Source organism: Calidris pugnax, unplaced genomic scaffold (genome assembly GCF_001431845.1).
Source record: "Calidris pugnax isolate Ruff unplaced genomic scaffold, ASM143184v1 scaffold133, whole genome shotgun sequence".
In the NCBI taxonomy this organism is placed as follows: domain Eukaryota; kingdom Metazoa; phylum Chordata; class Aves; order Charadriiformes; family Scolopacidae; genus Calidris; species Calidris pugnax.
This window is the reverse complement of record NW_015090977.1, coordinates 1,798,218-1,821,911: the sequence shown is the minus strand read 5'-3', so window position 1 is coordinate 1,821,911 and position 23,694 is coordinate 1,798,218. Positions and strand designations below refer to the sequence as shown.

General features: G+C 40.1%; 1 protein-coding gene across 1 annotated transcript; it reads right to left on the bottom strand.

The window, feature by feature from the left end:
• Positions 1 to 1,440: 1,440 nt before the first annotated feature.
• On the bottom strand, positions 1,441 to 22,038 carry SLC6A4 (solute carrier family 6 (neurotransmitter transporter), member 4). Its single transcript, XM_014953406.1, has 14 exons — positions 21,836 to 22,038; positions 13,373 to 13,983; positions 12,507 to 12,641; positions 11,477 to 11,696; positions 10,932 to 11,070; positions 10,417 to 10,551; positions 8,486 to 8,589; positions 7,650 to 7,777; positions 7,262 to 7,374; positions 6,419 to 6,550; positions 5,197 to 5,296; positions 4,720 to 4,820; positions 2,570 to 2,737; positions 1,441 to 1,806 (listed from the first exon to the last, which is right to left on the bottom strand). The coding sequence occupies exons 2-14, from the start codon at positions 13,833 to 13,835 to the stop codon at positions 1,732 to 1,734; spliced, it is 2,013 nt and encodes a 670-aa protein (XP_014808892.1). The 5' UTR covers positions 13,836 to 13,983; positions 21,836 to 22,038; the 3' UTR covers positions 1,441 to 1,731.
• Positions 22,039 to 23,694: the final 1,656 nt, after the last annotated feature.

The window sequence follows — 23,694 nt, the reverse complement described above, 5'->3', positions numbered from 1 at the left end:
AGTGGAGGAGGCCTTTCTCCAGGGGGTATCTGCACCTTCAGGGAGAAAAACCCTAGCAGAAGTGATGAAAATGTTTTCAAAAAGCAACACACCATCACTGTTTTCCTCTAATATGGCAAGTTCTTCATAGCGATGTAAGGTGAGGTTTCTTAACGCCTGCTGCTATGGATGCAGATATAACCTTGTTAATTTGAGCAGTACATTACCTAAGTAGACCATGAGATACAAAAGAGACTTTTATCCTCTATTTTATTTTACTCTTGTTATAATCTATGTGGTAGAGTAAAAATACAAATGGAAGTTTTTACATCAATGATGACTACTTAGGTTTATCTAAACTTCCGTGTAACTGCAGCAAAATTATTGTCCTCCAACTGACTTGAGAACAGCAGTTCAGTCTGAAGGGCAGTTACATGTGGAGAGCATGTGTATGCCTATAATATAAAGAGGTTAGTATGTGCATGGGAGTTAATTTGTATGTCAGTGCCTCAAAATTTAATATAAATAGTTCTGCTGAGAATCAATCCTGCTGAACTCTGCTCAACTTCTTGTTAAAAAAAAAAAAAATTCTCCTCCTTTTCTTCTCATGTGTTCACATTAGAATATGAGCTAATAAATCTTCAAAGTAGGTTTGTATAGTTTGTTAAGTGTACTCTTGTTAGCCAACCAAAATGATTATTCTAAACTTCACTTCTGTACTAGGAAAGAATAGAAAAATCCACAGGCTCCGGCAAGTTTTAGGTGTGAAAATGAACTAAAAAAAAAAAAAGAGAAAAAGTAAAGCAGAGAAGCAGATCTTTAAGATTCTACTTTTTGGCATCGGAACTCAAAAAAAAAATCTTTTTTGGTCTATATTTTCTTTGGGTGTAAGTGGTAGATCTGTCAGGACAATGATTTTGTGAATATCTAGCTTAGTTATGAAAACAGTATAGTAAGTGGTGGCGACTTGGGTGCTTGTCAAATAACCCATGATGAGGTTTTGTGGCTTGATGGGGCCTACAGCATTACAAAAAATGGTTTTGTAACATTTGTTATGCAAGAAACAATGAATAGAAACTGTTACCATCGACAAAATGCAGGAAATTAAGGATAATGCTACTAAATGTGTGTGCTAACGAATGCAGAGCTGTATATAGTGCTGCTCAGGACTGTTTCCTTGTCCTCTGTCTACTCCACTACAAACATAGGGACTGAAGAATTTACTATCTTTTTTTTTCTAGCTTATAAAACCCTGTGTTACTTGAGTAATGTATGGCTATCAGAAATATTTTTGTATTTTTTTTCAATGTAGTTTAAGCAATTAGAACCTTAGAAGCGAATACGACATTGCCCAGTACGAACGATCACACCGAGGAAGATACAGGAGCACTGGCCACAGACTCGGGGTTCTACACCTAAATCCTACCCGCCCGTGCTCAGCCCGGGGTGCCTTCAGCCCACGCGGGGAGCAGTGGTGGTCTCACACACACGGACATCCTCCTGTTTCCAGAACGAGTCAGTTCTCAGTTTTATCTGGTTAGAAGTGCACAGTACATCTCGTTGAATTGCTTGGATAAATGCTCTGGGAGGCAGCGTGTTCCCAAATGCCCGTTGTCAAGTGATGCGACCTCCACAGAAAACTCCTCTGTTTGGGGTCTTGGCTGGAAACGTGGGGTTTTTTTTGTGGGGGGAGAGTATGGGGAAAGTTAGGTTTTATGTTCCACCTCTCTCCCCGCAGAAAGCAGGTGTAGCTTATACTGCGTTCATGCGGATGTCTCCGAAAGGAATTTCTGTGGCTGTTTCTGGAGTAATGCTTTTCAGAATACGCTGTTGGAAAGAAGTCAGTATTAGAAATTGATTGATTTTAGAGGGAATACATAACATGAGAGCCATTTGGAAAGAGATTTATAATAAAAATATGACTTCAGTTTGAGTTACACCTCTAGAACTACGACACAAGGATGTTTCAGGCTTCTGTGAGCTCAGCCCTGTGACGATGTAAGGTGCTACAGAAGTGCACAGCGTTATCTTTTAATTATTTGTAACACAGAATTTGATTCAAAGTTTGACATATCTCATATTAATACTTCAGGACTTTGCAGTTTCCTTGGATACCCTGAGCCAACTGAAGATACGCTTTCTGAACTGGTATTTACATGAACTATCAAGAAATCCCAAAAATGTCATCACAAGCTGCCACAGATTTATGGCAAAGAAATCTCAAGTGTGGAAAAGAAAAAGAAACTTGTTCTTACAGATATACCCAAGGGAACTAATCCTTCACTGCCTCATTCATGGGATACTGTCTCTTGTCTGATTTCTAGGAAAAGCTTCAAATTCACCAGAGCTTAAAAAAAATTACTTGATTTAATATTTTATATGAATACATCAGTGGCCTTAGTAAGATGTGAGGAGATTTCTTAATTACTCAGAATAGGCAGAAGACAATTAGCTATCAACTGGCTAGGAAGAGAACAGCAATAATCCTCAAGTCCTGGGTCATCACACCCTAGAGAAACATACACGGAATGTTTCTAGGAATCACCTCCTTCCCAACAGTCAAATAGAATCTACAGAGCATCGTGGGTACCTCCTTAAGTGTTCCTGGAGTGATAATCAACCGATAGACCATGTAGATTGGAATACAGATGACAGAAGAAGTTCCTATGCAATAACCCACCACTGTGGTCCAGTAGGGATAATTATATTCAAAAAGCCGTAGCTCAGGAGGGTTGGACAGAAAGCTGCAAGTGACAAACTGAAAAAGAGAAGTGGAAAGTATGAATACATGGATTTTGATGGCACACACTGTGGGGAACTCTGTGTCCCAACATAGCATTGAACTAAAAAAAAATTTAGCAGGACTCAGGAAGATTAAACCTGTCGACACTGAGAACATCCTAAATAACTTTAATATGGATTTAAAAAGCTAAAAACAACAACAAAAAAACCAAACACAAAGAACCCCCAAACCCACTTTTGGATATCCAGACTTTCCTTCAGGAATTTTAAAAGAGCTCTGATGCTTTAGGTTATAGCCCAACCAGTAACTGAAAGGAAACGAGTACAAATTCTCACAGGGGTTGCTTATTCCATAAATACACATGGTGGTGTTTCTTGCCTAAGAAGGATTATAGAGAAAATTCAGGACAACACTTGCACATTTAAAGGAAAAAAAGATGGCAGATGGACAAAATCAGATTGATTGATACCAGCGTGCAGAATTTTATCCAGTTACCTTTGTATTGAGCCCTATAACTCGATTCCAGCTAAAGCATCCCTTCCAGAAAGGCATCAGCTTCATTTTAAGCCACCAGAAATGGGGAGGGTACAGTTTCCTTTGGCTGCTTGGCCCATATTTAATCATCATCAGTGTCAATTTTGCATTGTCTGAATTCAACTCGCAGCCACTGTGGTGGTGGTTTATGCTGCTCTTTATTGGGTTGTAGACCCTTTTAATACGCTTTCAAATACTGTTAAAGAACTTACCTGTGGTAATCACATCAGCTCTCAGTTTTCTCTGTGATAAGCTAAACAGATTCTATTTTTCTCACTGTTGCTTTTTTCCTACACATCTTTTCTGTGCTACTTTTCCAGAGGCCTCAGTTCTTCAGTAGCTTTTACAAATGTTATTACTAGTTTGGATGAAGTATTCTGGCATCAGCTTGATTAATGCTGTTAGATCATTTTCCCGTGCATATCCTTCATGACTGAAAAAATTATTTTAGTTGAATATTACAGGAATAATATATATGACTATTCTTGGAAGGATCGCTGACTCCGTTTTTTCCAGAGTATCATCAGAAGAGCAGGATTACCAGCAAAATTTCCCTACAGAAATAACATATTACCTTCTGGGCTTTCCTTAGTTTAGTTTCCACAGAGAATACAAGTAGCTCTGCCAGTAACTACATCACCAGAGCTTGTTCCTCTCTGTTTATTTTACTGTTTTAGGATCACAGAGAGGACAGTAGTATAAAAAATACTTGTGATGTCACACTTTTATTTATAGCCTTTTCTTCCCTTCTTTTTATTGAGGGTAATAAAATGAAAATGTGTTAATCGTGCATTGATCATCACAAGTGTTTTGCATTCACTCTGTAGGTCTTAAATCTACTTTCTGTGCTTCCTGAACTCTATCTTGACCCGCTTTGCTCCCACTGAGGCTACCAACAATAATAGACAGCATGAAGTAATTTTGTATCAGGAAATGAACACTTTATGTTAAAATGTTATCAATAATACCACCAAGTCAAACGTTGGGACATTATTTCCAATACTGAATTATAGATTTATAAAGGTTGCAATTAACTGCTGTAAATTTTAAGAGGAATATTCTAAAGTTGTCAGTGGTTGCTGAGACAGTATATTTACTTATCTTGGTTTTCCTCCCCAACAGTGTGTTTCATCATCTTTTATTGCTTTATTTTGCTGAGTTAAATATAAAGCAGCAAAACAAAGTAACTTTGTTCAGGCAGAGGGAAGGAGGGCAGTTATTCAGAACCCTGTCTTATTTATCTAACTCATCTGCAAAAATCCCTAAAGTAGTGATTTATTAACAAGACCTTGCAGCATTGTATTGGATTTTTCATTAGTTGAGCCTTTTTTGGATTAACAAGAATTGTTTCTAAAGAACTTCACGAGAAAATTCTGTAATTAACCTTTTAGAAGTCTAAGGAACTGTATTGTTCAATGGTAATTTTCTTGTGCTGGAAAGAGAAAGGTGGAAAGAAAACTCACCAGAAGGAATACGGGACTAATTCCTACCCAGCAAACTCGCCAGTACCAGCCTGGGGTAAAGCCCAGCATTTCTTTCACATCGTTGCAAAACTGGGTGATGCCTGTGGAGACAAGTGGGAGGAGAGCGGTGACAGCAGATCTGAGTTTTTCCTAAGTAGATGCACAGCATTTTGTTTGCACAGCAGACAAATTCAGAATCATCATGAAAGACCACTTTGTTCCTATAACTCTTAATTATATGAAATCTTTAATTATTCTGAATTGTAACTCTTGTTACTTTCAGATGTCGCTGTTCTTCTGTCAGAACAAACTAATAATAATTCTCATGGATTTGGTAATCAGTGAGTTTGTGAAAAGGTTTTACAAAGTTTTTCGGGAGACATCAGTGATTTTGTCTGCAGAAGGAGAAGAAATGCCATGCTGCAGAAGCTGAGGAGTTTGGGTTAGCATCGTTTGCCAGCGTGGCAGCAGACCTACCGTAGAACCAGGCCACAGCAACTGCTTCCAGAAAGACGACGGTTAGGACAGCTGGACCAGTGGCATATTCTTCAAACAGCTTCACCACATATGCACCTCCCTGGAAAGGAGATCAAATTATCAGTGCCCCAAAGATCCAGTGATGGAAATCCTGTAATACTGTTGGTTATTACTGCCTTCAGCTGGACCATTCACAGACCGGTCATTCAGTCTGTTCTGTCACTTTGTGGCTGTTCTTGTCAATGAAATCCTTCAGGATGCTACTGATCTGCTTTTTTGATATTTCACCACTGGGGCTGCCATGCAGAAAAGCTAAAACTGAATCTGCTGGTAACTCTGGTTGCATTTTAATGAACAAATGAGATTTGGAGGGGGTTGGTGGGATGGCTTTTTGCGTGCCTTCTGTGGTGGCATCCTTTCTCCAACCTGAGTCATAGTTACTGAGAAGGAAAGAAACAGGGTGTTACTCTTCTTTCATCCCATTTGGATCTGGAGTCAGATGTCGGAAGAGAGCATTGTGTCTCGGAGAGGAACTATGACTCCTTTTACAGCAAAAGCTTTAAATAAGAAGGAAGTCACAAATAAATGAGCAGGTGGAGTGAAACATGACAGGAAAGCAAAGTGTTTTTTACTTGTCCCTTATGATCATTACACTCATTATTCAAAATGTTGCTTGTTATGAAAATGAAATCCCACAAGCCCCACAGGGACTATTTGCTGTGACTTATTATGATTTCTGGCCTGATTTGATGAGGAAGATCCAGGAAATTCATTGCTAGAAATTTTTGGAGAGCAGCAACAGTCAATGACAACATTTTCTAGCAGATAATTTTTGTTAATTCAAAAGGCATTTCAAACATTGGGAAAAATGAAATACAATTCATATTATTTTTAAACTTGGCACTTTTGAGAGCAAATAAACCATGTATAAAATGTGGAAGGTTGATTACTGATCGAGCAGCTGGAGCAATTGCTGCATCATTTATGGTGTGTGGTACATCAGAGTTTTTCTGAACTGGAATAGGATCATTTTGCAGCACGTTCCCTAGTGAGAGATACTGTTCACATTCATTCCAAATACAGATTTCTGATGCATAAAGAAAACAAGCTGGAGCTTTAATCTGATTTCTTGGAATTCTCTTCAAAAAATACTACCCTCTCCAAGATACCATTCGGAGGAAACTGCCAGCAAAGAAAGCTGAGGAATGGGTAAAATACTTACAAATGTCAGGGTTGCTAATGACCCCAGAAAGCAAACGATGATCAGACCAAGGACAAACAATTCCCTGCGTTTGCTCCAGACATGGGGAAATTCATCCAGCACTCCAGTAATCACTCCCTCCAGTCCTGCAAACTGAAAAGCATGGAAAAATCACTGGAAAATAAAGGGCAGTTTTACCTGCTTCAAGGTATGTTTCAGTGTTTAAAGGAGCTTTAGATCATTGAACATTGGTGCTTTATTCTGCCTGTAGAATTGGTGTGACTGTTGTTTACAGTCTTTCTTCAGAACTTTAAAACTTTTTAAGGTGGGGATGTATCTGTAGGAAGTGCCTCTCATCCAGAGGAAATTCTATATTACAAGCAGTTGGATGCCAGTACGTGGTAGGTGGGTCAGTAGGTTGTGAAATCAGCTGAGTTTAGCCTTCTTGGAAGGAGCTGATTCTCAATCTATAAAAACAGGATCACACGGCGTCTCCTTTTTGCAGTGCTGTTGAGGAGGCTGCCTCCAGTTCCAACCTTTTAAATCCAATTAGTGTAAAAAAAAATTAAAAAATCCAGAATTTAATAATAGCTTTGTACGTTTACAAGTACAAGAAGGAAGGAGCCTGGAAGGGTGAATTTGACCAGGAGTTAATGAATCAAGTGCTTTGGTTGTACTAATTGTCACAGTGTAACACTGACAAATCATTTAATTTTATTTAGATCAAAATTTGAATAATAGTTGGTGTCACATGGAGATGCCAATCCTGCACTATTTCTAATTCTGTCTCTTCTGATGGTTGTGGGGGTGAAGACGTGCACCAAATACCCAGGGGGGCCACTGGCTCACACACTCCCTACTCACCGTGCTGTCTAATCCCAGCGTCAGTAACATCAGGAAGAAGATGATGGCAAAGAAAGTGGAAGCAGGCATGTTTGCAATGGCCTCGGCGTATGTGATGAAGAGAAGGCTGGGTCCTGATATTAGAACGGAGAATTGGGGATAATTGTTAGCACTTCTACTGCCAGGAAGAAGAAAAGCTGTTTCACTCTACTGTGTTGTCTTCCAGGGGAAAACAACTCCCCCTGAGCTATTTTGCAGTGTGCAGTTTCCACCTTACCATAAAGTCAGTATCCTGAATTATATACTAAACATTTGGCCCGATTTGGGCTGTTCTCAATCTAGAAGATAATATACAAATATATTCAATCTTAGCAGCAGTTTGAGGGACGTGCACAAAAAGTTAGCCTACCAGTGTCTTTGGCAACCTCTGATACGTCTTCGTTCCGCATCTCAGCCATGTATCCCAGCACGGTGAAAATGACAAATCCAGACACAAAACTAGTCACACAGTTGACAGTGCTGGTAACCAGAGCATCTCTGCAACACAAGACCTAACTCATATCAGGGAATCGGCATCTGCTAGAAAGGATAGTTTACTGCCAGATGGAGCGAGTTACTGATCTGGATAGATTCCTACAAAAACTAGGGTAACGCAATGAAAAGAACAAGCAGATTTGAAAGGAAGAAAAAAAAAACAATCCCACATCTACTTTTTCTTCTTCAATTTCTTCACAAAGATGCTCAGACATTAGTCTGGGTTGAATACTGAATGTATACTAGTGTTTTTAAAAAACCAGGAATTACTCTAGGGATAGTAAAGAATTTAGAAATTTATTTTACAAGTTATAAATAGAATTTTTTAAGGTAACAAGGAAATAACTATATATTGCCTTACAGCTCAAGACTTTAAAGTAATTTCCGAATTGACTGCTGAGATTAAATAATTATAATGTGATTGTTCGGCAGGGGTTTAGTCCATTTTGTTGTGGCAGGTTTTTACATCTTAGACTCTGTGCTGTAATTGGTAGAGAATATCTCCCTTTAGGGTAGACACAACAGAGAAGAAATGTTTTAGATGCAGGTTCTTTCAATAAGGACTTTTGTTCTGTTACTCTTCTGTTTGATTTGTACATGCACAGGTCTGACAGTTCAGTGCCCTTTCATCAGCACTGTGTTTCTTTTTCGTAAATACCCACAGGTACTTCTTTAAACTCAATTTGATATATAGAATAAGGTAGAACTCACTGGTAGCAGTTGTTGTGGAATTTGTTGTAACTGGCATAAGCCAATAGGACCCCAAAACCTGGACCAAGGGAGAAAAAAATCTGAGCTGCTGCATCCACCCAAACCTGAAAAATATTGAAGAACATGAAAAAATTACATGAAGATTCAATCAGTTCGGCATATTCAGAATATCATGTAGTCGTACAAAGCCCTGTTTCACTAGTCTGCCTGTATTCTAGTCCTGGTCTAACAAACATTTTGTTCAGAGAGCATGTTGAAACAGGAATATTTATTTTAGATCTGTGAGAGTTGTAAATATCCACTATAATTTTAGTGCTTATGCTGTCCTTAATGTATCTCTTTACACTATTGCAAGTACTCACTGGCAGTTTCAGTTCTGGCAGCATTTTAGATGAACTCAGTGATTTGCCTGCAATCAGTTTAACACAACTTTTGCTACGCACAGAGAATGTTGTGTCCATGACCTTGCAGTGGGCCTGGCCCATCTTCCTCCAAACTACGTGCCCTGTGGAATACTCCTGTGTTTGGCTGCGTGTCCTCCTGGCTAAGCAGTAGGTGATTGCTGCCCAGGTTTTTCCTAGACTTAATGGAAATACATGACAGTGCGGATGGAGTTCTGGTCCTTAGGACTCAATTCAGCCTTGTTGTAGCCATGACAGATGCAAGTGTGATCATCTTGTTATGAAAAGCCTGTTGTACTTGAAAAGTGGCCACAGCCTTAATGAGTAGTGTTCCTAAAGTACAATATCAGTTCTTTTTCTGAGGGTGGAAGTCCTCCTTCATTTATCCTCTTTTGATTGAAACATGGAGTTCATTGCAACTCATTTCTAATATTCTCTTCCATCGTGTGAGGCCATCCCGTATCATCCACAGACAGAGCTCTGTCATCGTCCAGCGCGCAGATTACAATCTGCTGTCCTCACTTCAGATACATCCAATACAATATCAATGCCCTTTATTGCTTTTTCAGGAGATGTGGTCCCTTATTGGAGATGCTGCTTTATCAGAGACTGGTGTCTTTTCATTTCCTCTTAATTCAAAACTCTCCATATCAGCTGAGCTGCAGCAGACTTGCAAACATTAGAATTTTTAATCTTTGTATTTGTAGTATTTATTGCTTTGGGGTTTTTCCATCACTCTCCTCACTAGACACTTTCATGGGCAGTGAAGTAAGTGCAGCCTTGAGCCTGATGGACTGTTTGTCACCCACGGGGTTCAGAGCTGAGCTGTTGGGGTTTGCTGGTTACCTCAGTCTTGTCCTTATTCCTCCTTTCTTTTCAAATCCTGCTGGTTTATGCAGGCCTAACTGATTTATCCCTTCTCCACATGAGCCATTCCTTAGTTGGTGGCTACAGAGACTTGTCCTTATCTGCAAAAGCCTGTCACAGGATGGAGATGGGAAGTTTCAGCTCTAGTAACCTGTGCTATTTAAATACGGGCAACTGTGGACATCGTTGGGGTGTGGAAAAGCCTGCCCCAGTGTGCAGTGATCCCCTTGCAGCCAAGAAACCTGCAGCTAAACCAGTTGTTAGGGTTTAGTAAATTTAGTTTGCTCAGTGTCACTGTCATAGGTAAAGGATTTTGTTGCAGCGTAGCAGCAATTGTAGCTTCTAACTCAATGTTCACCATTTTCCTGGCAAAAAAAATAATTGGTCACTCGTTTTCTATCTAATCATGTCACTAATTCTAGTCAACCACTGTATGGGAACCTGTCTGTTAGTTCAAATTAAGTTGACGGTGGACTTTAATCTTTAAAAAAATCTTAATAGTTACAAAAAAAATAGCACAACTGTTTAAACAAGAGCATGAAGTCAGGCTTGTAAGTACATTCTAACACATCTGTTTAATCATGCTCTGTGCTGAAAATAGATACTGAAGCATATACTTGCTGATGGGCTAAAAGCGAATAACCCCGTTATAACATTTTTTACCTCAGTGGCCAGGAGTTTCTGCCAGTCAGGTTTCAAGTAGTAGAGGACACCTCTCCAGGCACCAGGCAAAGTTGCACCTCTCACTAGCAGGATGAAGAGTATGATGTAAGGGAACGTGGCAGTCACCCACACCACCTGTGAGGGAAAACAGCAAGAGAGCATTTGCCATGGGTGGAAAGTTAACACGTGGTAATAAGAATGAGTTAAATTAACGATAACTCTTGACATTTATAACATCTTCATGAGAACTCAGAAAGTCTGTAAACAGGCAGCTTGCACAGTTGCTCTTGGCAGGGTTGTTCTCATCTAGAGAACAGTGGCATAACTTACTGTTGTTATATATTATTTGGGTAACAGTAGCAGTCACTCTGCAGTAAGTGCTTCCCAAATACATGAGCCTATAATCCCTGTCACAAACAAAGCCCGAGATAATTCTCTGACAAGTTAATTGGCTCCTTTAGAGCTGCTGCTGGACTATACAGTACCAAGTTGATTTGTCTTGCTTTTGCATTCACCTTGCCAGATGTTTTGACCCCTTTCCAGATGCTGAAGTATACAATGGTGAAGATTAACAATAAACAGAGGGTCAATTGCCAGCTAATGCCCCCCAGGTCATCCAGCCCATTGGACCTGTGCACCTGCAGAACTTGGCGGCTGAAAGAGGAAAGAAAAACACAGCATAGATATTTTCAAAATAAATCCTTATGTTAAGTATGCTTTGAACAGTCCTGTACTGTGGTCTGAGCACTACAGGTCTGAATCATTGATCATTAGCCTTCAGAATCATGTTATTTTTGATTTTATTTTTTTTTTTTAATTAAAAGCTTGATATTAATGGTACGTCAGTGATGATAAAAGATAAGTGATGACAGCTGACAGTGATTGGGAACCTCTGATCTAAAACACAGAGTACCCTCCCGTACACCCTAAGCTTACGTACACCTACATATATTTAGTTATTATTTTATTAATAAACAGCCCTGCTCCCCCTCCAAAGAAAACCTTGCTACGTGTTCCACCATTCTGGCTAATATTCCTGTCCTCACTTACATGCACTTACGTATAAAATTCTTCTGCGGGCGAGATGGAGTGCAGGGACCAGCTGACATTGTCCTTGCTGAAGTAATTAGTGCAGTTGCCCGTGTTCCAAGCGTTTGTGCAGCTGGTCCATGGCAGCTCCGCCGTGAAGGAGGAGACGAGGTAGTAAAAGGCCCAAGCCATGATGGTGTTGTAGTAGGAGGCTACATAAAGATCTATTATACAGATGGCAAAGCCAATTCCTAGTAAGGCAGGAAATAATTACATGAAGTGAGTGTAAGTTTTAGGCTACAAAAAATAGGAAAGAATTGGTTATCACATCAACTACAATTAGTAACTGTCTAAGGCAGCCCTGCAGGAGGCACACACACCCTCTCAAGTGTTTACAACACTGGAATTTCTTGTGGCTTCGGAAACACTCAGGCTACAATTCCAAAAAAGCATCCTTAATCAAGACAGAACAAGCTTATATGTTGTTTGGTTTTTTTGTTAATCTGTTCCTAAATTCCTGGGATGTATAAATAGGCATCTTGCACTCTCAGTGAATAACAAAAGACAAGACCAAAGCGCTAGCACTGGGACAAGCCTATAGAACAGTCTACCCTGAAAGACTCTGTGATGGGATGGCAACAGACAGACCAGGCCAAAGATGGGGAATCATGTCTTTGAATTTATCGTCATAATAGAAATGGTAGAACTTTACTCATTCCTGACTTTAATTTTGCCTTGGATTCAGTAATGTTGCACTTACTTTATTATTTACATTTTTTATTTTTTTTATATTTTCAGGTTTGGGTCAGGGAAAGTGAACTGGCCTCTATCTAATTGATTTGTGAGCTGCACATCATATGTGTATGCAAGAGTACACACACACGTCTGCAGGTGTACATAAAGTTTTATGAAAGCTTTCTTTGTAAAGCCAAAATCTTGTGTAGATCAAGCCTTACGTTTGTTTTATGAGATTTTATCCTTTTTTTTAGAAATTTCACCTTTTAGGAAAATCTTCCAGTTATTCAGAAAATTCCTAGTAATTTTCCATTTCCCGTCTTTACCTTTGAATATAGGACATATTTTTCTCCAGATTGAAATACATCCATTTCTGTGGTACTGTCCTAGTGCTAGTTCCATATAGAAGAGAGGAATCCCTCCAAAGATGGCCATAATTGTGTAAGGGATGAGGAATGCTCCTGCAAGAAAGCAAGCAGATGGTTATAACTCTTCATAGGACTTCTCTTCCAACAGTACCAGCACTCCATAAACAACAGCTCCTTTTATCCTACAGGGAAAATGCACATCCCCTCCCTAGCCAATGTGCCACGCTGGATTACCATGGGATTTCTCCTAAGAGTAACTACTCAGGAGTGTGAATAAGAAGCAACACTCAGGCCAAACTTCTCACATTTCTGTAACAACCATACACAGGATTCACCAGGACTGTACTGGCTAAAGTGGATGCAATTGTGAGATGGGCTACAGATGAAATAATTAATTCCTTCAGTAAAATGCCTTTGTTTCATCAGGGAGACAAAAGTCCTTTCCAAGATCTCCTTGATTAGATTTATGTTTTGGCTGATACATCAGTGAGCCTAAGGCTTTGCGTTCCTGGTGATTGGTTTTGACATGTTGGTTTATCTGATTTTAAAATAACTTCTTGAGACAAGGATTTAGTCTTTTGTGGTGGTTCTGCACCGAACTGGCTCTCAACTTCTAATTCTACTAGATTTTTAGATCTTGCTAAATATTTTTTCTAATGCGTCTAATTATCCTGTCCCAGTATTTAGGCTTTTCAGTCTATCTTAAACGTAATTAATTACCCCTTTGTCATTTATTCTATGTGATATTAAAATAAGCCACTAAATCATCTATTTATAAGCAAGGAAGTTGCATTAAGGAACAGCACACAGAACTAGTCACTGACCTCCTCCGTTTTGATAGCATATATAAGGAAATCTCCACACGTTTCCCAGATCCACTGCGTATCCAATGACAGAGAGTAGAAAGTCAATTTTTTTACTCCAGGTCTCTCTGTCTTCCAGCTCCATCAGCTGCTGCTGGCCTTCTGCTCCGCAGGTGGTGGACGTGGTTGTTGTGGTGGTGGTTGTGGCTGCTGGGGCAGTGCCCTGGGCATCTTCCACCTCTCCCATTCCATTGCAGGGAACAGAGCTCTGGACCCCTGAATAACCATTGGAGATCTGAGCTGTCTCCCCTTTATCCCCCGGGCTGGGATGGACTTTATTGCCATCCTCCACTAGCCGTAGGGCAGATTTAGGGTTCCTGACCAGAAGTCCATTCTCTTTACAGTCTGCTCCTTCGTTACAGTCTGAGACATCTTTCTTGGAAGTCAGTGGCTCAGTCTCATTGCTTGTTGTCTTTTTTTCCATTTTTTCTGAGATTTGTTCTTGCAGACAGACAGCAGCACAGAGTCCCCTGTTGCTTGTCTTCCCCCACTTTTATTCCTGGCGTATTCCCAGCACTTTTAAAATTCCTCTTCCATATTTAAATCCATCAGATTGAAGGCACAAACACCATCTAAGAAATAAAAAAAAAATAGTTTAAAATCCATTACAGGGCTTACGGATGCTAGAAACTTTCGAGTTAGAACTGACAGATTCTGTGATTAAAATACTTTTGCAAGTAATTAACCATCACAGCATGCAGCGTGAATCATTTTGCAGACAATCCATTTGGGATTTTGCAGAGAGAAAGGAATGAAGCAATAATCCTCTTCCTCAGCAGCAGTTGCTGTACCTGGCATGGAACCTCTCGGGCAGATTTGCTGGACTTTGTGCGTTGTTGGACAACTCACAGGCAGTCACAGTCCTGCTGTCTTCTGGTACCATGGTCTCCCTCTCAACACTGGTTTCACGCCCAGGGAGCCTGTGGGACTCCCAGGTTGCAAAAATGAGGGCAGAGCTTAGCGTGGCTTCTCTTTTCATAAGTTCATCCTGTGACTTTTACTGGCAATTTCTAGATTCCCCCGGTAAGAAGGGAAAAGAATTCATTAAACAAACATGAGATAACAATAGAGGTACAAATTATATTTCAGAAATCCCACAGTGTCTGCTACATTTAGCAGCAGACCTAGAAGGCTTAATCAAAAGTTTAGGAAAGCATTTAAATCTCAGTGGTTTTGCATCAACTAACTTTTGAGGCTCGGTTAACACTAATACCAAGGAAGAAAAGATCAGGAAACTTCAATTTGATTGTTTTGAGAAGGAACTAACATGTGGGTCTAATGGATGAATCTTCCACGGTTTTATTTAACTCCTGGGAGAAATAGAAGCATCTTTCATTCTTTTTGGATCTGCTGATACTGTGGTTCCAGCCCCGGGAAGAGTAGTGGGCAAATCTCCTCTGCTACTGCCCACTGCCAGCAAAAAAAAAAACAGGTACTGGGAGGTCCCTGGTTTTATCTGCCCTCTCCATATGTGCTGGAAGTGTAATCCAGAGGAAATAAACCATCCCAAAATAAAGAAAAAGTATAAAACCATTAGCTTTTCCTTCAGAACAAAAAGAACAGAAAAAGAATTGTGATTCAGTTGGTCATGTTTTGTTTTCTGCTCATTCGTTCAGGTAATGTAAATCCCCAGCTGCCTTCACTCAACAAAATCCTGAAATAGGAGCTGCTCTCTGTGCTGTAAAGCCCCTGGGGCATTCACCTTGCTTTATAGCTAGTAAAGTGTTACACAAGGTACATGATGGCACCACAGGTTATGTTATTATAGCTACATGGAATTTCTCCTTTTCAACGCATTTTACCACAGTAAATACCATTGTCACACCCTAGCAGAAGAATAAGCATTATTTCACTGTTAACTGTTGGAAAAACTAAAGCAGTTTTGCTCATTGCTAGAATTTAAAAAAATCAAGTTTTTCCCATCTTCTAGCCTTGTGCAAAGACAGCTTGTTAAACCTCTTCCTAAACATTTATCAGTGCAAGCAGAAAGAGAAGGAAAGTTATCGAGCTGCAGAGCAATGAGGAGGATGTTCTCGAGATAAAAGTCTCTTAAAGGTGTTGTTTATAACTTTCAGAAATCTCTAGTACTTTGCTACCATTAGTTAATCATCCACAAAGACCTAAACATCTTCAAACTTTCAGAGAAAAAATACTAGGGCAAAGAACAGGAGTTTTTGTTTTACCTGCAAGACTATAAAAACTGAATGTCATTGGAGTCCGAAACCTTCCAAATGTCCCAAAAGAGCTTATGTAGATGAAAACAGTCCTACCACCACTGGTGGCAACGTAGAAATCCCAGGAAAGGCCACAGCCAATCATCCCCTTGTACAGAGCACCTTAAGTATAAGGTAACAATATGGAAAAGTAACCTGAGCCCTTCTGGACTTTACACCTCTTACTCAGAAATGGGAAAGCAGTAAAGGATGTTGATTTAACTGCATTATCTCGTGAGACTGAATTTTCCATACCTAAGACTTAAACACTGAACTGTATTTGTAAAACATTTTATTTCTGCACATAGGTTTATTTCTTGGCACTCCCTTTCCTGAGCAGAGGACATTGAATGTATTGTTGATGTCCCAGATCTGTGACAATCAAGATAGTTGTCTTATGCAGATCTAAGCTCCTTCTGATCTTTTGCAGACCACAGGAAAGAAATATCACATTATTTGAAAAAAATTTTTAGGATTTTCAGTAGTTTGAACCTCAAACATGCAAAATGTCTCGTGAATTTTCAGGAGCTTCAGCTGGAATTTGAACGATTCTTTTCTGAAACAGAATTAAAGCTTGTCTGCTACCCTGGGAAATCTCTGGAGCAAGGGACTCTCCAGCTACACAGCGGTGTTCGCAGCAGCAGAGTTGGCACATGAAAAGAGAACAGCTACGGAATCAAATTTCATTATGCTATAAAAAAATCTCTGGGAGAATCTACTCCCCCCCCACCCTGTCTTGTTACAATTCAAGAAAAAAAATTACCTGAAAGAATTGTAATCACTACAGGGTAAACAGCTGCAGAACTAGAGCTCTTGGGGTTGAGAAAGATGCCAGGATCACTAAGAAGGATATCCAGGGGAAAATAATGCTATTAGTGAAGGATTTTGCCCACCTCAGCTTCCACCTCATCTCTGTGCCCCGATCTCTCAGCAGTTACAGGTGCTAGAATGATAATAGTGAATGACAGAAGAAACGGCAGTTTATTACCTATTTTCAATTTGAACTGTTGCAAAGGTTGCTCTTACACATTGGCTCTTATCACCACCAGAAGAAAAAGAAAAAAAAAAAAAAAAAGAGAGGGGGAGGTCCGCGCCTAGGGGTGAAATATTACACCCTGGTCCTTGAAGAAATTTCAACCCAGAGGATACTCTTGCTGCCATGAATAAAGGAGGCGACAAGGTCTAAGACAAGGTTTCAAAAGCAGGAGGAAGAGAAAGTGGAAAAGAAAAGATTTATAAGTTTCATCCCAACAGCAAGTAGGATTCTGTTTGCCAAGGTTAGCTGACACAAGCACAAAAATGTAATAGCTATAAATTTGTCTCCAACAAGATCTATTGTCACTTGGAGATGATGGAACCTGTTTTATCATCTGACTTTTAAAATATATACACAGAGCAAGACATGCTATTAACTTATAAAATAATACTGGGTTTAATATTTTTCCTAGAACTTTTTTTTTTTTTTTTTTTTTTTTTTTACCCATTGCCTTTTATCACACCAAAAAAAAAAAAAAAAAAAAAAAAAAAAAAGAGAGAGGGATGGCTGTGCCTTCATGTCGCTGTGATCTGTGTTTTGTGGATGTGACTTTGCTCCTTTGAGAGGCTTTAAGTGACTGCGCCTTTCCTCTCGCCGGTAGCTCCGAGCAGAGGTTATTCTAAAGGGCAGTTGTCATCTCCACAGTGCTGCCTGCTCCAGGAGCACGTGGAAGGTGCCACGATGCCAGCCCTGAAGAGGGGTAACCCATGGCTCTGCCCCCTGAAACGAGCAGCGTGCCCTCCCCAGCTATCCCCTGCTTTGTTTGTTTGCTGAAAACACGGGGAGGGATGATTGAAGACGTGTATCTAGAGCTTGGCTGAAGCCACCAACACAGTTCACATAAGCCAAATATTATTAAATTATAATTTTTACTTACTCCCACACAGAGCTAAACTTGAACCAGCACTATAAAAGCCCTGTCTGTCCCTTGATGCACAAAATCACCTCCTTTGCCTTTATCAAAGCAATCCTCAAGGAGCATCCCAGTCCTGGGCTCCAGTTCCTTCCTGAACAGGGAGCTGCACCATCCATGTGTCACCTCCCAGTTTAGTTCTTGAGGCAGGCAGTGACCTCTCGTGGCAGTGAGGGAGTCCCTTGCCTTTAATTCTCTGCCATGTCATAAATGAAAGCTTTCCAGCGCTTGAAAACAAAATTATTTTCCTGTTCTCTGTATTTTTTAAAAGGAAAAAACTGCCTTGTAATATGTTTAGGAGATTAAAACAATTAGGTTGAGGTGGAGCAAATACAAGATGCTTCAAGTGGGATAAATCTTAATGCCTCAGGTCACCTGGAGAATACGTTATTTGAGGTGGGGCAGCACTGATTTCCTGAATTCCTCAGCACAAGGGGCTTGTTCAGCCTCACTGTACGTGACTGCAGAAGTCATTACTCAGCTCAGAATGATCCACTACATTTTAACTCGCACGGTTGCAAAATCTGTATATTTCCATGTATTTCACTCCATACAAATTACATTCTTTTTTCCATATGCTGATTTTATAAACCAGAGCCTGCTGGAGCACCAAACACTCACTGGGTTACAGCTGCGTTCCTGCAGCAAAACTCACATTTAGCCCCGTCCCTCCCACCGCTCCTCCTGCTGCCCTCTCTCCACTTACCTGCTAGAACTTGCAAAGAATTAAAGTACTTTGAACTCCAAGACAAAACGTCAACCTACACTGTTGGCAAACAGAATCGAACATTCGGAAGATTTCTGTTAACTTGACCTAAATCTCACTTTTATCACAAAGTATTTAAGACAGTTAGAATGACGTCGCTGCTCGATTGCGTACCGCACCCTGCAATGAAGATGCAGGTCACGCAGGCGGTTGCATGGACATGGAAAGAGTCCAAGGAAATTACTTTTATCTAGAAAATCAAGCAAGAAGTTTGTATGACAAGGCAGAATTCACGTATCCCGCAGCAGAAAAGGCCGTGTAGTTTATCTGTAGGTGTTGTTCTCACCTCTGAGCTGTAATATCAACCATGACCCTCCAACAGCCACACACCTGGGTGTTTCCAGGCCCTGGACTCTGGTAAATGGAGCAGTGAACATTTCTGCTCCTCACACAGTCCCAGGAGGGGAGGATGACAGTGAGAACCTCATTAAGTTTATTCCTTTTGAGGGCTAGTAGTTCCTCTGTAGCTGCATAGGTGGTGTGAAGGAGTGTAGAGGCTTCATATTTTTCCTCTGATTTTGCACGGGCAACCCTTTAATCAAAATTATTACCCGATAGCTCAGATGTTCCCATACTGCGAGGGGCTATTAGAAAATAAAAATTTCAGCCAGTTAGGTCTTGAAACTAGATTATGATGAATTTTACCTGCTGTTTGTCATAGATGAGTCGAATTAAGAGTTTATAACTCAAAACATTAATGCCTTTCAGGTTTGAATACGTTCACATATACTGATTTCATTAAAAAATGAGTACCTAGAATATCCTTTTCTCTTAGCTTGTTTCCATTAGGCGAGCTGATAGCAAGTGTGACAGGTCATATTTCAGATTTCAAAATGTGATGTTCATAAACACATAGTAAGATGGTCCAGAGTCCCAGCTTTGGTAGGGCTGCTGGTAACCACGGAATCAGGGGTATTAGGTGCAAAGCAGATACAACCTGATATTCCAGACCACCCCTCAACAACTGAAAATTAATTTCTTCAGGGCTTCTCTTTAGCTATGCTTCTCTAGTCTAGTTTAAGAGAATCAAAACTGACTTTTGATGACAAGTTATCAAAACCCACTGAAATGAATGAGTCCAGGGAATTATTTCCATACACAGCAGGTCTGATCCCAGTGCCATCCCATAAAAATAACTGCATTGGCTACTTCTGCACATCACTGCAATATGAGAGTATTTTGTAAGAAACTTGCAGTTTGTAGATGACAAAATGGGTCCTGGATATGAATATCTGCAGTTCTCCAAGGGCTTGCTCACATTCTTACTAAAACAGAGTAGAACTGTACTCAACAAGTAGTTCCACTGAGACAATGACCCTTCTGGGAGAATAAAAGGCTACTTACCCAAAGTGAGAATGGCATAAGGAGGGAGCTGTCTCCAGTTAACTCCTGTGTTCCCAGATAAGGCTAAATAGAGGTGAGATGTGAAAATAGACCTTTGAAAGCAATAGTATTGGGGGCATATAAGCCTGTTCTGAGAGTTTTGCGTCATAATCTTATGTTTCAGTCTGAAATTTAGAAGTCAGCAGGAAAGAGAGTTTTTTTACCTTTAAAAATTTGCTGAGAAGACAGACACTGTACTGTAGTGGGAATGCTGCCAAATTGATGACAGTCATTTAAAGAACGGGGTAGGGAGGGGAGAAAATACATTTAATGGCTTGAGAGTGTCCACATGTAGTGCAAGGAAACAGATAAGCTTAGAGGGAATGATATTATTTTTGTATTCTTCCTCGAATTATTTATATAAACTTGGAGGAAGAGGCATAACACAGCATATCTCACCAAAGAAATAGAGCACTGCTCCTTGATGTGACTCTGCAGAGGCAAATTAATGGGCACAGTGTTTCAAGTAAAAGACCTGTTTGCAGAATGAAGTCCAAGCCTGGCTGCACACATGTGGCAGCAGGAACATACTTCTGTCTGCAATGCTTTTATCTGCCGAAAGTAAAGAAACAGTCGCCATTGTTTACAAATGATGCTTCTTTGAAGGAGACTTATTAATGGCTATCTCCAAATTGCAGCCCCTTTATTCGGGCTCCAGGTTCTACTTAAGTGCTTTATGAAACACTTATCCCATTGATGGTCTTCATTAAGTTCTTTAACATATAGATTGCCCAATCAACAGAGCTGCAAATACACAGTCGTGGAAGAGAGTTAAAACATCAGTGTCAGAACACCAGGATACAGAATGAACATTTATTTAGACTCTTAATACTGTTCCTAACAAAACCTCGGGGGGTTATATTTCCGTGGAGGAAAAGAGGAAAGAGCTTAAATGCACTACACATTTCCACGTAGGCGAATAATTTAAGGGTTTTATTAAATTACAGTTTTGGGGCAGTTTTTCTGAACTTGTGTAACCATTTGAAATTCATCACGCCCTGTCCAATTAGAAAACGGACTCACAAAAGTCATTTGCTTTATGCCAAGTTTACAACATACTCTCCAAGAAAATTATGGTCAATTCACTCATCAGAAACCCCAGAAGGTGAAGCCAAAGTGGATAAGACCTTCCCTTGTAAAATGCCCGACAGCCAACAACATTGAAAAAATTCCACAACATTTCCAAGAATCCAAATCCATTAAATGCACGATCCTTTTCCCCCCAGGCTTTCTTAACACATCAAAACATGTTTTCCACCTCTGTTTATATATTCAGCTATATTGCATTCCTCACTTCAACTTCCATATTACTTTGCAAACTACCCCAGCGAGCCAGATGGTTTCAGCAGTAAACGTGATTGACTATAAATACATATATTACATACTCTTCAGATTTATTACTTACAATAAATCTGTCCCATTGAGTTAGATAATTTACTGTGCTGGAACAGTTTACCTTTTAAAATATAACTTAATATGGTTAATAAAGCTTACTTTACCCTTTTAAAATAAATAACAGTTTGCATTGATATTTTTTTTTTTGCTTCAGATTCTGCTTCTTTATTTTTCCTGACAGTTCAACACTTTTTTTGTCAATTTAAATAAATGTTACGTTCATAATGCAATTATGTGGACTGCCAAAGCTCTAATTTCAGATTGTCACAACATGTTCTGCTACAGGCATTTGATTCCCAACAGTCATAATTGCTGGACAAGTGCCTGAACAAGACAGAGGAGAGTGTGTAACATCAGAAAAGCAAGAAAAAGCAGAAGTTTTAAAAAAAAAAAAAAAATCAAAGCAAACTTTCACCAAAAGTCAGTGCACCCTTTTTTCCCCCTAAAGCTTTCTTAGATGTACATTTTCCCAGTGCTTTAGAAACCACTCTAAGTGCTTAAAAGTTAATTTAAAATGAAACAAAATATATTCTACATATTTTAAACTGTCACTAGTGTTTCAGAATTTATAACAAAAGTTGAGAGAGGCAATGAGGAGTGAAAGTTAACGAAGCTCTAGTATCTGCTTGCTCTGAGGACAGCCTTCTAGGAGTCTGCATAGATTTCATAAAGTGTAAAGTACTTATAGCAGCCTGTTAAAAACAAAATTATAAAGTACCTGTCTTTGGGGTGGGTTTGAAGCGCCTTCCTTGGAGTTCTCCAAGCTGGAGTAACCTTCACCCACATTTACTTCAGAGTCTCGGGAGCTCAGCCTGTGGGCAACTCAGCATCTTGGTGAGGTTTTTGTACACCAGTCCCCCTCACATGGTCTGATTTCCAGATAATCTGCTGCCAAAGAGCTCTTTAAGAATTTTTGCGTCACTTTAGTCAAATAAACTTTATGTTTCACCAGGGCTGCAGCTCAGTTTTCCTCCTAGAGGTGGGTGGCTACAATTGTCTGATCGGTTCAAAAGAGCAGGATCCAATGAAGGCAGAGGGAGAAGGAGGGAAGCTTTTCTGGAAAGGGACAGTTTTGCCGGCTGTTATTTCAGCTAGAAATAACAGGATGGTGGTGATGGAGGAGACAACAAATGGGACGGAAGTTTTGAGGGAGTCAGTAAATTACAATTTTGCAGGTGGGTCTGTAGATCAGAGAGAGATAGCAAGGACTGGAATGTTATCACAATGAAAGGGCTTGGAGAGAGTAATTTCTATTGCTGAACTTTCACATTATTTTAATAAAGAAATAAGATTTAGCTTTGTTTTAAAGAATTAAGCACAAATTCTTTAAAAAGCATTTTCTACTTCTCAACAAGTAATTTCCTTTCTTCCTACTACTCCCCAAAATATCTCACTCAACCTCTGACACAAGCTTTTTCTCCAGCTTTTTTCACCCAGAACGTCTTCATTCCTAGACTTTACTATTTGTTTATAAAAGTTCATAAATCACAGGTCAACAAAATACTGCCATAGTTTCGGTGGCGGGTTTAGGGAGAGGGGAAAAAAAAAAAAAAAAGTGGAAAACCAGAATGGGGCCAAATAAGAATAGCTAATTGTTAGAGCAACAGCAGTTTTGCTGGAAGCGGTTGCCAGTTTTCAGAGACTTGTTCCAAACAACCGAAATGAAAACAAACTCTGAAAACTGAAAAGCGTAGGGTTTCGGTGGCGGGGTTAGGGAGAGGGGAAAAAAAAAAAAAAAAGTGGAAAACCAGAATGGGGCCAAATAAGAATAGCTAATTGTTAGAGCAACAGCAGTTTTGCTGGAAGCGGTTGCCAGTTTTCAGAGACTTGTTCCAAACAACCGAAATGAAAACAAACTCTGAAAACTGAAAAGCGTAGGGTTATAATTAGCACTTTCCTTTTTCTGTCTTCTGGTCCCTTAATGACAGCAGCGCTGGGCCAGCGGCGGCTCGTTCCCCCCATCTCAAGGACGGCTCAGGTATTGCAATTGCAAACCTCAAGGAGACACCTATTAAAGCAATTTTTGCTTTTCCATTAATTCTTGGGAGCGGCACGTTACAAAGGTTTTGTGGAATTAAGTTTGTCGCCTTCAGTTGTGTTGGAGATTGTTCTTCCAGGGAGAAGAGCAGTGTGTAACTCGGCTTCTCTCTGCCGTGCTGAATTCCCCTCCTGGGCTTTCCTTTCCAAAATAAACAGTTTTAGCCCTGTAAATCTCTGCTGCTCTGCAGACAGGAAAACACCCCACCGGTCAGTGTCCTTGCATGTTCCAACCATCCTCGGCCTTGTCCTGTTCTGAAGGGTTTGCAAGGACAGATACTGCTGTTCCTCCCTCCCCAGCCCTTTGGGAAGAGGGAAGTTCAATGTTTTAAGGCACAGGTGTCCATCAGGGACCCGGGCTCTGGGGAGGGGGCTTTTCCTTTCATGGGACGGGGAGGACAGATGGTAGGAGGAATCTCTGCTTTCACTTTTATACAGATTTCCAGCTCACCACTGCTGAGGGCTGGAATGGATTTTCCAAACTCATTTTCTCTACCCTCTTACAAGAAATAAATTCTCTCTGCTTCGGGTCTCTCTGCT

Excerpts from the sequence above, each read along its gene's own strand:
- SLC6A4 (XM_014953406.1), bottom strand. The coding sequence starts at position 13,835 with ATGGAAAAAAAGACAACAAGCAATGAGACTGAGCCACTGACTTCCAAG. Across the intron at positions 10,552-10,931 it reads GGGTCAAAACATCTGGCAAG|GTGGTGTGGGTGACTGCCAC; the intron begins GTGAATGCAAAA and ends TTTCCCTCACAG. Across the intron at positions 1,807-2,569 it reads CTCCAGGAACACTTAAGGAG|CGTATTCTGAAAAGCATTAC; the intron begins GTACCCACGATG and ends TCTTTCCAACAG.